Source organism: Taurulus bubalis, assembly GCF_910589615.1.
Source record: "Taurulus bubalis genome assembly, chromosome: 9".
NCBI classification, from domain to species: Eukaryota; Metazoa; Chordata; class Actinopteri; order Perciformes; family Cottidae; genus Taurulus; species Taurulus bubalis.
The window spans coordinates 24,109,445-24,124,675 of record NC_136597.1 but is presented as its reverse complement, the minus strand read 5'-3'; the positions used below and the strand labels follow the sequence as shown (position 1 = coordinate 24,124,675).

General features: G+C 46.8%; 2 protein-coding genes across 2 annotated transcripts; one reads left to right on the top strand and one right to left on the bottom strand.

The window, feature by feature from the left end:
- Positions 1–387: 387 nt before the first annotated feature.
- On the bottom strand, positions 388–6,678 carry LOC306741565 (uncharacterized protein; the record flags this gene model as incomplete). The annotated part of the gene is made up of 7 exons (XM_079223870.1): positions 388–761; positions 4,478–4,588; positions 4,698–4,840; positions 4,965–5,118; positions 5,471–5,537; positions 5,638–5,762; positions 6,526–6,678. 7 exons carry the CDS (start codon positions 6,676–6,678, stop codon positions 588–590), a joined length of 927 nt encoding a protein of 308 aa, XP_079079996.1. The 3' UTR covers positions 388–587.
- Positions 6,679–8,172: 1,494 nt separating this feature from the next.
- Positions 8,173–11,299, top strand: LOC306741144 (uncharacterized protein; the record flags this gene model as incomplete). Its single annotated transcript, XM_079223397.1, has 7 exons — positions 8,173–8,325; positions 9,105–9,229; positions 9,318–9,384; positions 9,710–9,863; positions 10,030–10,172; positions 10,730–10,840; positions 11,126–11,299. 7 exons carry the CDS (start codon positions 8,173–8,175, stop codon positions 11,297–11,299), a joined length of 927 nt encoding a protein of 308 aa, XP_079079523.1.
- Between the last annotated feature and the right edge of the window lie 3,932 nt (positions 11,300–15,231).

Genomic DNA, 15,231 nt, shown 5'->3' with positions numbered 1-15,231 from the left:
TGCACGGATGCTTTCCAAACATCTCGAGGGAAACGACACTGTCTGCTCCCTGCCAGTGCACAGTATATATATGTATATAAATAAATATAACAAATTAATGGATATTTAATTAAATAATCTAGTAAAACTTATATTCAGTTTTACTACATTTCCACACATTGTCACACTGGCTGAGATAAATAGAAGCACTCATGCATTTTAATGTCATGAAATGCTCAAGACCTACAATACCTTACAGAAAAATAGAACAAATCATTAGACCACATACTACCAACAAAATGTCTAGAGATGAATCACGAGCTCTTTGACACGTTTATTAAAATGTATTTAGTATGATTGTATACAGAGGATTGTATATCATTCATTGATGATTTAGTTATTGCATGATCTGTCTATTCAGGCTTTTGCTGTATTTGTGCAGAGAGTTTGTGTCTGTGAATTTGGCTTTTGTGTCTCACAATATAATATTTTTTTTAAATTTATTTATTCTCTACACCACTGTAAATGAAACCGCAGCAGGTCGAGATGGGGACTTAAATGCCAACTTGAGTTTATATTAATAAAACAGATCAGCGATAGTAAAAGACTCAAACATAGGAGGCCTTGTAGCGCTGGATGAGGTAGTCGCCTCCGGTCACTGGAGGGTATTTGTTGGAGCCGTCGCAGCAGGTGATCACAGCCTCATTATCCGGCTGGACGAAGAAGGCCAGAGACTGACGTGTGCTGGAGTCTCCAGCAGGGGGCAGCAACACTCGGTGGACCTGAGGGAGAGCGGACAACCGCGATTACTCAACGTTTACATTTTCATCCATCCATCCATTTTCAACCGCTTATCCGGGGTCGGGTCGCGGTGGCAGCAGGTTCAGCAGGCCGACCCAGGCTTCTCTCTCACCCGCAACACTTTCCAGCTCATTCTAGGGGACCCCGAGGCATTCCAAGGCCAGCCGGGAGATATAATCCCTCCAGCGTGTCCTTGGTCTTCCCCGGGGCCTCCTACAAGTTGGACATGCCTGGAAAACCTCTAATGGGAGGCGTCCAGGAGGCATCCTGACTAGATGCCCGAACCACCTCAGCTGACTCCTTTCGACACGAAGGAGCAGCGGCTCGACTCCAAGCTCCCTCCTGATGTCCGAGCTCCTTACCCTATCTCTATGGCTGAGCCCGGCCACCCTGCGGAGGAAGCTCATTTCGGCCACTTGCATCCGAGACCTCGTTCTTTCGGTCACGACCCAGAGTTCGTAGGTGAGGGTTGGAACGTAGACCGACCAGTAAATGGAGAGCTTTGCCTTCCGGCTCAGCTCCCTCTTCACCAAGACGGACCGGTACAGCGCCTGTTTTACAGCTGCAGCCGCACCGATCCGCCTGTCGATCTCCCGCTCCACCTTACCCTCACTCGTGAACAAGACCCCGAGATACTTGAACTCCTTCGCTTGGGGTAAGCAGTTTGTCCCCACCTGGAGGGAGCAATCCACCGGTTTCCGGCAGAGCACCTTGGCCTCAGATTTGGAGGTGCTAACTCTCATCCCTGCCGCTTCACACTCGGCTGCAAAACGCCCCAGTGAATGCTGGAGGTCACGGTTCGAGGAGGAAAACAGGACCACATCATCCGCGAACAGCAGAGAGGCGATCCCGAGACTCCCGAACCGGATCCTCTCCGCCCCCTGGCTGCGCCTAGAAATCCTGTCCATGAAAGTCACGAACAGGACCGGTGATAAAGGGCAGCCCTGGCGGAGGCCAACACCCACCGGGAACGTGCACCCCATACTCCCGCAGCACCCCCCACAAAATCCCCCGAGGGACTCGGTCGAAAGCTTTCTCCAGGTCTACAAAGCACATGTAGACTGGTTGGGCGAACTCTCAGGACCCCTCCAGTAGTCTTGCGAGGGAAAAGAGCTGGTCCACTGTTCCACGACCGGGACGGAATCCGCACTGCTCGTCTTGAATCTGAGGTTCGACAAGCGGTCGGAGCCTCCCTTCCAGCACCCTGGCATAAGCTTTTCCCGGGAGGCTGAGCAGTGTGATACCACGATAGTTCGAGCACACTCTCCGGTCCCCCTTCTTGAAGATGGGAACCACCACCCCGGTCTGCCAGTCCATGGGCACTGTTCCCGACCCCCATGCGACACTGCAAAGGCGTGTCAGCCAAGACAGCCCAACAGTGTCCAGCGCTTTCAGCATCTCAGGGCGGATCTCATCCACCCCCGGCACCTTGCCACCAAGGAGCTTTTTGACTACCGTAGTGACCTCTGCCAGGGATATAGGTGCATCCACCCCAAGGACTTCAGGCACTGCCCCCTCTCCAGGGGACATGTTGGCCGGGTTTAGGAGTTCCTCAAAGTGCTCTTTCCACCGCCGACGATGTCCACAGTCCGGGTCAGCAGTTCCCCCCCGCTAAGAACAGCCTGGGGTAGGCCCTGCTTTCCCTTCCTGAGCCGCCGGATGGTTTGCCAGAACCTCCTTGAGGCCAACCGAAAGTCCTTCTCCATGGCCTCCCCAAACTCCTCCCATGCCCGAGTTTTAGCATCCGCGACAGCCACAGCTGCAGCCCTTCTGGCCTGCCGGTACCTGTCAGCTGCTTCAGGAGACCCCTGGGCCAACCAGGCCCGAAAGGCCTCCTTCTTCAGCTTGACGGCTTCCCTCACCCCCGGTGTCCACCACCGGGTTCTCGGGTTGCCGCCATGACAGGCACCGATGACCTTCTGGCCACAGCTCCTAGCGGCCGCGTCCACAATAGAGGCCTTGAACATGGTCCACTCGGGTTCCATGTCCCCAGCCTCCCTCGGGATGTGTGAGAAGCTCTTCCGGAGGTGGGAGTTGAAGACCTCCCGGACAGGATCCTCTGCCAGACGTTCCCAGTTCACCCTCACTACACGTTTGGGCTTGCCAGGTCTTTCTAGCCGACTCCCCCGCCATCTGATCCAACTCACCACCAGGTGGTGATCAGTTGACAACTCTGCTCCTCTCTTCACCCGAGTGTCCAAGACATACGGCCGCAGATCAGATGATACGACCACAACGTCGATCATTGATCTCCGGCCTAAGGTGTTCTGGAACCAGGTACACTTATGAGCCACCTTATGCTCGAACATGGTGTTCGTTATGGACAAACTGTGGCTAGCACAGAAGTCCAACAACAAAACACCATTCGGGTTCAGATCGGGCAAGCCGTTCCTCCCAATCACGCCCCGCCAGGTTTCTCTATCATTGCCCACGTGAGCGTTGATGTCTCCCAGGAGAACTATGGAGTCAGCAGGCGGCGCCCTTTCCAGGACCCCTCCACCAACTCCAAGAAGGCCGGATACTCCGAAATGCTGTTCGGTGCATAAGCACAAACAACAGTCAGAGCCTTACTCCCCGCAACCCGTAAGAGCAGGGAGGCGACCCTCTCGTTCTCCGGGGAAGACTCCAACATAGCGGCGCCCAGCCGGGGGCTCGTGAGTATCCCCACTCCCGCCCGGTGCCTCTCACCCAGGGCAACTCCAGAAAAGGACAAAGTCCAACCCTTCTCCAGGAGCTTGGTTCCAGAGCCCATGCTGTGCGTGGAGGTGAGCCCAACTATATCTAGCTAGTACCGCTCCACCTCCCGCACCAGCTCCGGCTCTTTCTCCGCTAGCGAGGTGACGTTCCACGTCCCTAGAGCTAGTCTATGCTGCAGGCGTTTACATTTTCAATATAGAATTGTGCGTTTTGTCTTATTTTTTGGCAAATGAACGACACTCAAAATACGAGTGTCGGGAGGTGGAGGGAGGGAGAGAGAGTCTGTAGACATAACTAAAAAAAAAAGGGAGGTGCTGGATTATTTACATAATATCAATATTGAATTAATAAAATATGCCTATGGCATCTGTAAAAGCCATTTTGCTATGTTTGATGTATGTTGGACCTCCCACCACTAGGTTTGACTTTAACTGAGTCGGCCCTATATAACCAGAAGTGGCCTTAGGGCCAGGTGTTGCTCGTTTGAGAAGCAAGCAGTTTTTTGATCGCTTTGAACACTTTGTGTGAACGTTTTGTGTGACAGCACTGGAATATTGGAACCGAGTAAGGCAAATGTTTATGGTTTATTTTATGATTTGAATATATGCAGCTAAGATCTGCCAATGAGACTATAATTTATGTTCTGCAAAGAATAAACATGTTGGACGACACAACTGGACATTGTCATGAGTAAAGCGCGTCAGGAATATTAACCAAACGAGCAGCCAAGTAGTGCCTTAGGGTGAATAGGTAACGCGGGCACTACAGCATCATTGTTCTTTAATAGTTCTGTAGATATGCTGGGATTTGTATCATTCAAATATTTCTTAACAGCCTTTTGTAACACTGTCCAGCACCTTGGCTGACCTTTGACCTCTTGTCGACCAGTTAGACCTTGAATTACCTTGCCCACACTCTGCCCTTTTAATAATTATAATTCTTATATTGTCGCTAAACAAAGCCTTTTCATTCAGATGTAATAAACGTCCTCTCAACTCACCGCAGAGACATAGTGGTCGCTGGTCCAGCGCTGCATCAGGTCGCCGACATTGATGAGGACCGCTCCGGGGACGTAGGGAACACCGATGAATTCACCTGAACGCCTCTGCACCTGAAGGTTAACAAGACAGTCAGGTGGATTGCATTTCTTACACAGTGCTAAATATCAAAGCACATGTAGCGTTTGGTAATTCTCGATTTAAACGTAGGTGGTGTGTTACCTGCAGACCCCCGGAGCTGCTGAACAACAGCGTGATGCTGCCATAGTCTGAATGTTCCCCACATCGCAGCTGATCCTCCTTCACTTTCTCGTGGTTTACTGACGGGTAGTACAGCAACCGCAGTGTTGTGCCATTATCTTCAGCTGGAGGAGACACAAGGACACCGTTTCATTCGTACATCATAAACATCTACATAAAAAAAAAAAAGAGTAGGTAGTTTGGAAGGCATGCTCTGATGACTCATTGACTGTCCTTGAGTGTACATACTTCCTATAAAGCGGTGCGCGCTCATGAACAGCTGTGGGTCCAGACCCAGACTGAGGGCCATCACCCTCAGCACCCGCAGACTCAGCTTGTGACAGCGCCGGAAGAAAGAGGTCTGGATCTCCTGGAACCCTTCTACGCCAACCGATGGCCATTTCTACAGCAGAAGAGAACTGACTGATTTTTTAAGCTGATTTTGATTTGTGACTGTTTAAAATAAATAAATAAATAATCAATATATCTGCAGCTTTGATAGGGATCAACTATATGGGTTCAACAGGACACTTGGAAAAGAACCTCTGCTCTCTGGTCAACTTGTGGAGGGGAAACAAGCACATGGCATTACACCACCGTGACTGATATTATGGGATAGATCGATATCAGCTGATAATATTGGCAGTATAGTTTATCAATCAGGCTGCAAGTAGGACAGATTTTTTATAGAGTAACTTGAACTTTGACCTCCAGACTAAGACATTAACAGTCAACCTTATACAATGAGACTTTACAATGTCAGGATGAATTGAAGTAACGTTGAATGACTCCTTTAGGTCTCCAGGGCGATGAGGATTCAACCTGAAGAACAAACAAACAAACAAACAAGCAGCTATTTCCTTTTACAACGACTAAACTGTGCACATGAGAAGTGTGTTTGTGTTAATTTTCTGAGTCCGACCTCTCAGTCTCTATTTGCACCCAGCCGTGGTATTCATTATTGCCGAAGCTTTTCCTGCTGAAAGGTTGCTTCTCCTCTTCTGGCTGCAGGAAGAATGTCTTGGTTATGGCCATGATACGATCCACCTGTCAAAAGCATGCCAGCAGAAAAGACACTTTACTACTTCTTTACTAAGTCTGTGGGACCTCTCTGACTAGTCGTGGCAAGTCTCTGACTAGTGGTGGAAAGTCTCTGACTAGTGGTGGCACCTCTCTGACTAGTGGTGGCACCTCTTTGACTAGTGGTTATACTCCTGTGACGACTATTGGCCCTGGCAGCTCGTGGCACCTACCGACACCTAACAACATAGGAGAGGACAAGTGCAGACATGATTCGACTTATATTTAAAAACTAGTTTTAAAATATAGTTTTAAATTATATTAAAAAGGATGATTTATTTTCATTGTTTTAGCTGATTGTTTTAAATGACTATAACAGTGATTATTTAGAAAGAGTATATTTTGTTCCTTCTTGGTTGAAAACCAGCAAAATCATACATAAATAAAATGAATGATGAACAAAAAAGCACAGGTAGGTTGCTCGAAGGATGTATACACAGTACGGGGCTCAGTTGACTCAACTAGAATCATAAATATGATTTATGGCAGCTGACCTATCATAACAACAATGAGTGTTTCCAGGAAATGTGGCTCCACCCACTCAGCTTGGCAGCTTCTTTTTTCTTCTTCTTTTTTTTCATACTCAACAACATTGTTACTTATGTAAGGATTTGAACACAGGACTTTTTCCTGCAGTGGAGTATTTTTCACAGTGTGGTTCTACTACTAGTGATCTGAGTGCATCTTCCACCCCACTGCAACAAACTAAACTAACGGTTCTCTGTCTCACCTCCTCCTGGGTGATCCCGGTGTTCTTCAGAAACACGAAACCAACTTCAGTGAAAGCTGATTCCAGCTCTTTGCTCAGCTTGTGCATCTGCTCGTCAGCAACATCTTCCTCTCTCAGGCTGCATGCACCAAAGTCCACAACTGGGATGCTCATTTTGAAAAGAAAAACTAAATGTAATCTCTGACACGATCTGGTGTGTTCCTGGACATGAGGATACTCCCAGGCTGCGGTCATGTGACTTTATTCAGCCAATCTGAACAGTTTGATGACCTCTGCTCGAGCGGAACTAATTCTACTATAGATTTGAAAGACAATGGAGCAGTCCTGACCATCCCCCACAGCTCCTTTTTTTTATTTAATTCAATTTGTAATATTTATCTAAATACATACAGTATAAATATATATATTTTGTGCACTAATGTCCCCCAAGACTAGTGACCACAGGATAACAGTAAGAAACATACACATTAAATCTAATTTATAAAACATTAATTATGTCCTATTCAGCTTGCTGGTCCACTCACTACTCCACGGTAAGTAGGTGGAATAACGCCACAGTAGAAAGACACGAAGCAGCTGCATACCAGGACCTGGAAAAGCCGGACATTACTGCAGATTATTTACAGAAACTCAAACTCCCCGTGCAGACACAATAGAGTAAAGTGTCAATTCAGTTTAAGCCTTATTTTCAAAGCCGGTTATCACTCCTCCAGTTCTGGCCAAGGAGGGAACAGCCCCAACTTATTCCTTCTACACTTCCCCGAGTAACAGCATCATCTGTGTAGTCAGCGTTTCTTTATCTAGAACTAGAGTAATGACAGTAATGACTGTATCACCTCCTATCACCAAAGATCCTATCGACTCTTTTTTCTTGTGGCTGTTGGCAATCAAGACAATAAACTGTCTCCTGACCTCAGAAGACTTTATTTAAAAAAAAACTGTCTAGAAGCTCACACAGCTGAAACAGCTCTTTTCACAAAACCCTGCAAACCCTAAATCATGATTAATCATGACTTTATAGGATTTTTCAAAGAGTGATTCTGTCAACTAAGGACTTTTTAGATTGCCTCATTTGAATCAAAATATGTCATGCTGTCTTTGCATCTTGTGAAAGTCATTTGCATCAAATATTTGATAAAAAAATGGTTAAAGTACTGTTTCAATTGTAAAAAAAATCACCTGGCTAAAAAAGTGCAGATTTTTTAATCCGTAGATGCTCCGTAGATTTTAGAGGCGTCTTGTATGAAACGAGGAAACCTTTCAAGCATACAGCTGCTGGCTCCAACATAGTAAATCCCCATAAAACCGCATCCTGCAAAGGAGATGCTCCATTCCTTCTCCAAATCAAACATTTCCTCAGCTCCCTCCATGAAACTAATCAGTTAATGCAACAACTTGTTGAAGTGTTAAATCAAAATGATGAGGATCAACGTTGGCCCCACATCACATGCAAACAGCCTCCAAAGGTGACAAGATAACCAAACTGTTTTCGCCATTGGCTGGACGAAGTCACATGACCGCAGAACGAGTTTGCAGCCTGGGTGTATTCTCATGTCCAAGGATCACAACACACCAGATCGTGTCAGACATTACATTTAGTTTTGCTGACGCTTTTATCCAAATTCACATTTAGTTTTTCTTTTCAAAATGAGCATCCCGGTTGTGGACTTTGGTGCATGCAGCCTGAGAGAGGAAGATGTTGCTGACGAGCAGATGCACAAGCTGAGCAAAGAGCTGGAATCAGCTTTCACTGAAGTTGGTTTTGTGTTTCTGAAGAACACCGGGATCACCCAGGAGGAGGTGAGACAGAGAAACATTAGTTTAGTTTGTTGCAGTGGGGTGGAAGATGCACTCAGATCACTAGTAGTAGAACCACACTGTGAAAAATACTCCACTGCAGGAAAAAGTCCTGCGTTAAAATCCTTACTTAAGGAACAATGTTGAGTATCAAAAGTCTGTTTCATTGTTATCATGTGTGTGGATTAATATTACTGCTGTATTAATGTGTGTGTTGCATTTTACTGCTGTATGGAGAGACATTAAGTAGTACACACTCGGCCTCGCTGGCTGTATATGTTAAAGGGATGCAAATTTGAACTCCTTTAAATAAATAGTGTTGGTTAACAGCCCTGTTTTCAGCTTTGTGTTGATGCATTTTCCAGCTGACCTGTTTTTATTAAATTTCTATTTTTCTGGTTTTCTTGATTTGTCTATGTTTATTGTTCTGCACCGTTCACCGAGTCAAATTCCTTGCACGTGCAAACGTACTTGTCCAATAAATAGATGATTCTGATCTAAATGCCAATAAAAAGCGAGAGAGTTTTCTCAACACTTCATCCTTCCGGTTCTCAGAAAAACATTCAAACACACCAAATGTTGGAGATATGTTGTTTTCACTGGACAGGAAAAGGAGGACAAAATTGTAAAATCTGTAAAATTAACAAAAGCTGTCAGACACATTTTGTAAAAAAAAAAAAAGGGGGACTAGAAGTACAACTTTCCATGAAATAGAAATGCTCGAGCAAAGTACCTTGAGTTTAAGTAGTAAAGTGACTTTTCTGCTGGCATGCTTTTGACAGGTGGATCGTGTCATGGCCATATCCAAGACATTCCTCCTGCTGCCTGATGAGGAGAAGGAACCCTTCAGCAGGAAAAACTACCCCAACAATCCCAACCACGGCTGGCTGCAAATTGAAACTGAGAGGTCGGACTCAGACAATGAACACAAACACACTTCTCATGTGCACAGTTTAGTCGTTGTAAAAGCAAATAGCCGTTTGTTTGTTCTTCAGGTTGAATCTTCGTCGCCCTGGAGACCTAAAGGAGTCATTCAACGTTACTTCAATTCGTCCTGACATTGTAAAGTCTCATTGTATCAGGTTGACTGCTACTGTCTTAGTCTGGAGGTCAAAGTTCAAGTTACTCTATAACCAGAAAAAGATCTGTCCTACTTGCAGCCTGATTGATAAAATATACGGCCAGTATTATCAGCTGATATCGATCTATCCCATAATATCAGTCACTGTAATGCCATGTCCTTGTTTCCCCTCCACATGTTCACCAGAGAGCAGAGGTTCTTTTTCAAGTGTCCTGTTGAACCCATATATTTGATTCCTATCAAAGCTGCAGATACATTGATTATTTTAAACAGACACAAATCAATATCAGTTCTCTTCTGCTGTAGAAATGGCCATCGGTTGGCGTAGAAGGGTTCCAGGAGATCCAGACCTCTTTCTTCCGGCGCTGTCACAAGCTTGGTCTGCGGGTGCTGAGGGTGATGGCCCTCAGTCTGGGTCTGGACCCGCAGCTGTTCCTGAGCGCGCACCGCTTTATAGGAAGTATGTACATTCAAGGATTTTAACTTTTAGTTCATAATGCAGCTTCACTCGCTAAGTTCTTATGCCAGAGCGACGGATGCCATGACTCCCAGTATAGTATGGATCTGAGACACAATGTAAATGTTTATGATGTACGAACAAACCGGTGTCGTCGTGTCTCCTCTAGCTGAAGGCAATAACACAACACTGCGGTCGCTGTACTACCCGTCAGTAAACCACGAGAAAGTGAAGGAGGATCAGCTGCGATGTGGGGAACATTCAGACTATGGCAGCATCACGCTGTTGTTCAGCAGCTCCGGGGGTCTGCAGGTAACACCATGTATTACTATTGTAACAGGACGGCACGGAGGACACCAGAGTTAGGGCAGCGCAGCAATCACAGGCAGAGTCAGTTCTGCAGGTTTCAAAAGGATTTTAATTAAACAAACATAAAACAACTCAAAACGTAGCTCGGTCCAGAGCTGTATCAGTGATCTACTGAACTACCGTCTTTTAGCCGGGCCGCTAGCCGACTTACCGGCTCAATTCTTCACCTTCACAAAGAGAAGAAGCCTCTCTTCTCCTCTTTTCGCCTGTCTCCTGTTCCGTTCCCCTCCTTGGCTTTTGGAAGCCTCTCTGACGAGGGGAACTGGATCAGGTGTGTCTCATCCCACACCTGATCCCAACCCCTGACGAGTGGGTGGAGCCTTCTGGTTGCAATGTAAATTCCATCCACCACACCTCCCCTCAGGCCCTTACACTATGGTAACACTATGTATTACCTGCAACACTATGTTTAAGTCTAGAATTACCAAACGCTACATGTGCTTTGATATTTAGCGCTGTGTAAGAAATGCAATCCACCTGACTGTCTTGTTAACCTTCAGGTGCAGAGGCGTTCAGGTGAATTCATCGGTGTTCCCTACGTCCCCGGAGCGGTCCTCATCAATATCGCCGACCTGATGCAGCGCTGGACCAGCGACCACTATGTCTCTGCGGTGAGTTGAGAGGACGTTTATTACATCTGAATGAAAAGGCTTTGTTTAGCGACAATATAAGAATTATAATTATGAAAAGGACAGAGTGTGTGCAAGGTAATTCAAGGTCAAACTGGTCGACAAGAGGTCAAAGGTCAGCCAAGGTGCTGGACAGTGTTACAAAAGGCTGTTAAGAAATGTTTGAATGATACAAATCCCAGCATACCTACAGAACTATTAAAGGAGAATGATGCCGTAGTTGAACATTTAAACTTTGAGTAATCACAGTTGTCCGCTCTCCCTCAGGTCCACAAAGTGTTGCTGCCCCCTGCTGGAGACTCCAGCACACGTCAGTCTCTGGCCTTCTTCGTCCAGCCGGATGATGAGGCTGTGATCACCTGCTGCGACGGCTCAAACAAATACCCTCCAGTGACCGGAGGCGACTACCTCAGCCAGCGCTACAAGGCCTCCTATCGCTGATCTGTTTTATTAACATATAATCAAGTTTAAGTTGGCATCTAAGTTCCCCATCTCGACCTGCTCGGGTTTCATTTACAGTGGTGTAGAGAATAAATAACTAAAAAAATTATTATATTGCGAGAAACAAAACACATATTCACAGACACAAACTCTTTGCACACATACAGCAACTTTGGAATTCATACAATTGTCTCCAACACAAGCACAATTATAATACATCAAAATATTTAAATAGATAATTATGGAACTTTATCTGTAAACAGAATGTTATTCAATCATTTGGTTCTAAAGATAGATGCATTTTGTGTCAGCATATAATTATTAAACAAAAAAGCAAGATGGCTCAGAGGAAATTCTCCTCAGATCTAAAAAATAGAATAAGGATAGCTGGAGAGATAATTGTGAGAAACTGTTTCAGTGTGGACTCCTTCTAAGAGCTTATATAAAACAGATGAGATGTATTAGAGAACAAAATCAACTATGATTTTAAAATATTGATTGATAGCATGTTTTAAACCAACATGCATGTACAGTACATGATCACACGAGAAGTTATTAAAGAAACAACAATTTATGGATACAGAATGTTTGCAACATGAAAAATGTAAATATGAGAATTTCATTCTTTAGCCAGCAGCATGATGTAACGTTAGGTGTCTGACATTCATTCTTATGAAATATTCAGCTCAGCTTAATGGAAGAAATACATATTTTTCAAAGTATTTCCTCAACGAGACACTCTCATTGACAATGAACTACAGTGTGCACTAAACAAAACAGTTACTTGTCAGGACAAAAGCCTGAAGAGACAGATCATGCAATAACTAAATTGACATGAATGATATACAATCCTCTGTATACAATCATACTAAATATATTTAAAAAAAACTATGCAACACTTGTTGACAATGTGTCAAAGAGCTCTTGATTCAACTCCAGACATTTTGGTGGCAGTATGTGGTCTAATGATTTGTTATATTTTTCTGTAAGACAGTATTATTGTGCATTGCATGACATTAAAATGCCCGAGTGCTTCCATTTATCTCAGTCGGTGTGATCGAAAGTCGTTACAATGTGTGGAAATGTAGTTAAACTGAATATAACGAGAGTTACGAAGGTAACTGCGGTTCTATAAATCCTGGATGACCGCCAGAGGCAGTGTTTCACACTGGATATCTTCCGTCTCGTGCATGCGCAGGTCGAGTATAAATTCCGGCGTCATCCTGAGCTCAGTCCTGCAGAATCTTCTTGCGAGATCACGAGATTCCGAGTGACCAAGAACTCTGGCGGTCATCCAGGATTCATAGAACTGTAGTTACCTTCGTAACTCTCGTTCTATTTCATCCTTACTGACCGCCAGAGGCAGTGTTTCACACTGGATGACTTAAATCAACAGAGTCACGAGGAATCCCACGGGAACTACCTCATATGGCACCGTATGCATGTGGTGGCTTTGACATAGGTTCCGAGGGAACCGCACCGGGCACAGAAGCTCTGACCTTCCCTCTCTCAATGGGGGGTCAAACTGTGCAAGCTGGATAGGCTGGTAGAGATACGAGTGTGCCAGCACCCCTGGGAAAAAACGCTGCATTAGGCCACAGTGTGGCACCCGAGTCATCTGAGTTCCACCTCAGACAGGATTCACTCACCAACAAGGTGTCCAGTACCACGGACAAGTCCCACTGAGGAGCCTTCGGGTTGCTTGGAGGGCGCAGTCGCTGAGCCCCCTTTTAAGAAGAGGGACACCAGCCTGTGGCTGACTACCGTGTCATTGTCGACTTTAGCATGCTGCCATGAAATAGCAGCTATGTAAATCCTCAGGGTAGAGGGAGACCGGTCCTCATCTAGGAGGGACTGCATAAACTCTAGTACAGTGGGCACGGGGCACTCGTTGTGAACCGCACACCAGTTGGAAAGCAGCCTCCGACTACATTTGTACTGTAGACGGGTAGATGGCGCTCTGGCCTTCAGAATAGTCCTCTTGACTGGCTCTGTGCAGCCGCTCAGCAGGCGGTCGGGCCCTGCAATGGCCATGCCCATAGTTGACGGTGGCTGGGATCCGACCACCAAGCTGCAATAGGAGGTTTCTCCTGTGAGGGAGGCGCCATGGCGTCCCGCAGCAGATCAGGGGAAATGGGGGGGAAAGCATAAAGAAGGCCCTCTTGGCACGTTTGAGCCAGGGCATCTTGACCCAGAGGACCAGTCCTTTCCCTTAAGTAGAACCAGTGGAGGCAGTGGGTCGACATCTCCGAGGCAAATAGATCCACCTCTGTCCTTCCGAAGAGAACCCAGATGCTGTGCACCACTTCATGGATGAAGCCACCACTCCCCCGATGGAGGCTTGTGTCGGGAGAGTGAATCTGCAACCTGGTTTCATTCTCCTGGTCAATACATCACCCGAAGGCTGGTTGGAAGAGAGTCTGCCCAAGTCAGAAGGGCACGGGACACCCGTAGCAGCTTTGCAGACCTGGTGCCCCCCTGATGTGGAACACGGTCGAGGTGTTGTCCGACCGAACAAGTACATGTTTTCCTCTCGAGTATGGCAGGAAATGTTTGAGCGCTAGGTGCATGGCCAGTAGCTCCAGGACATTGACATGCTCAATGAGGTCCTGAGCGGACCACTTCCCCCGAGCAGTCCTGGTCTGCCAGACTGCTCTGAGGTTCAGGCATCTGTTGTGACCACTTCCCGACAAGATGGAACCACTCCAATGGGGATACCCCTTGACAGGCATACTCTCTCCCTCCACAGGGATAGAGCGATCAGGAAAATGCTGTGACACGACTGTCCTTGCGTGGCACAAGCCGAGGCTGTTCAGACACTTCTGCAAAGGGCCGCAGTGACAGCAAGCCCAAAGGAATGACAGCTAAGGCCGCTGTCAATTTGCCCAATAGGTAAAGAAAGAGGATGTAGGGCAACCCCGCCACACCCCTTACCTAGAAGGGGGGCAACCACCTGCCCCCTCGGAAGAGGGGAAGGCTGCGGAGGATGTCGTCCACACGGGCCCTCATAGTGGCTGCATCCAGAGCTACACTGATGAAGGTTATGCTCTGAGAAGGGCTGAGAGAGCTCTTCCCTGTGTTCACCCTGAGACCCCACAGGGCCACATAAGAGAGAAGGCGAGCAGTGTTCTGTGCAGCCTGAAACCGTGATTGCGCACAGATTAGCAAATCGTCCAGGTACAGCAGTATCTTTGCGCCCTGTGATTACAGGGGGAAAAGGCGACACATCCTGTGAATATTTGTGGGTAGAGGGAGAGTCCGAACAGAAGCACCCTGAACCAAAGATAACGGCCTTGGAAGGCCAAATAAAGGAACCGTCTGTGGTGAGGCACAATGGGAACATGAAAATAAGCAACCTTCAAGTCGATGGACGTGAACCAGTCTCCTCTGGAGACAGCACGAAGGATGCCTGCTGTGCTCAGCATGCAAAATGAAAAGACCTTCAGGAACTTGTTGAGTCCCCTCAGGTCAGTTCTTCCTTACGAGGAAATAGGTTGAGTAGAACCCCCGGGCTGTGACCTCCTAGCCAAGTGCTCAATTGCGCACTTGGCTAGGAGCACGACTAACTCCTGGCTCAGGGCTAGGGTCTTTGCCGGGTCGTTGATGGTAGTCATCTTGACCCGGCTGAAGGTTGGGGGCCGGTGTCGGAATTGAAGATTGTACCCCTGGGATAGGGTGGAAACCACCCAGGGGTCTAGAGCGTGAGCTGGCCAGTAGCTGACATGCTACTTTGAGAAATAACCGACAGCCGGCCCAGGGAAGTCATCCAGTGTGAAACACTGCCTCTGGCGGTCAGTAAGGATGAAATAGAACGAGAGTTACGAAGGTAACTACGGTTCTATGAATCCTGGATGACCACCAGAGTTCTTGGTCACTCGCAATCTCGTGATCTCGCAAGAAGATTCCGCAGGACTGATCTCAGGATGACGCCG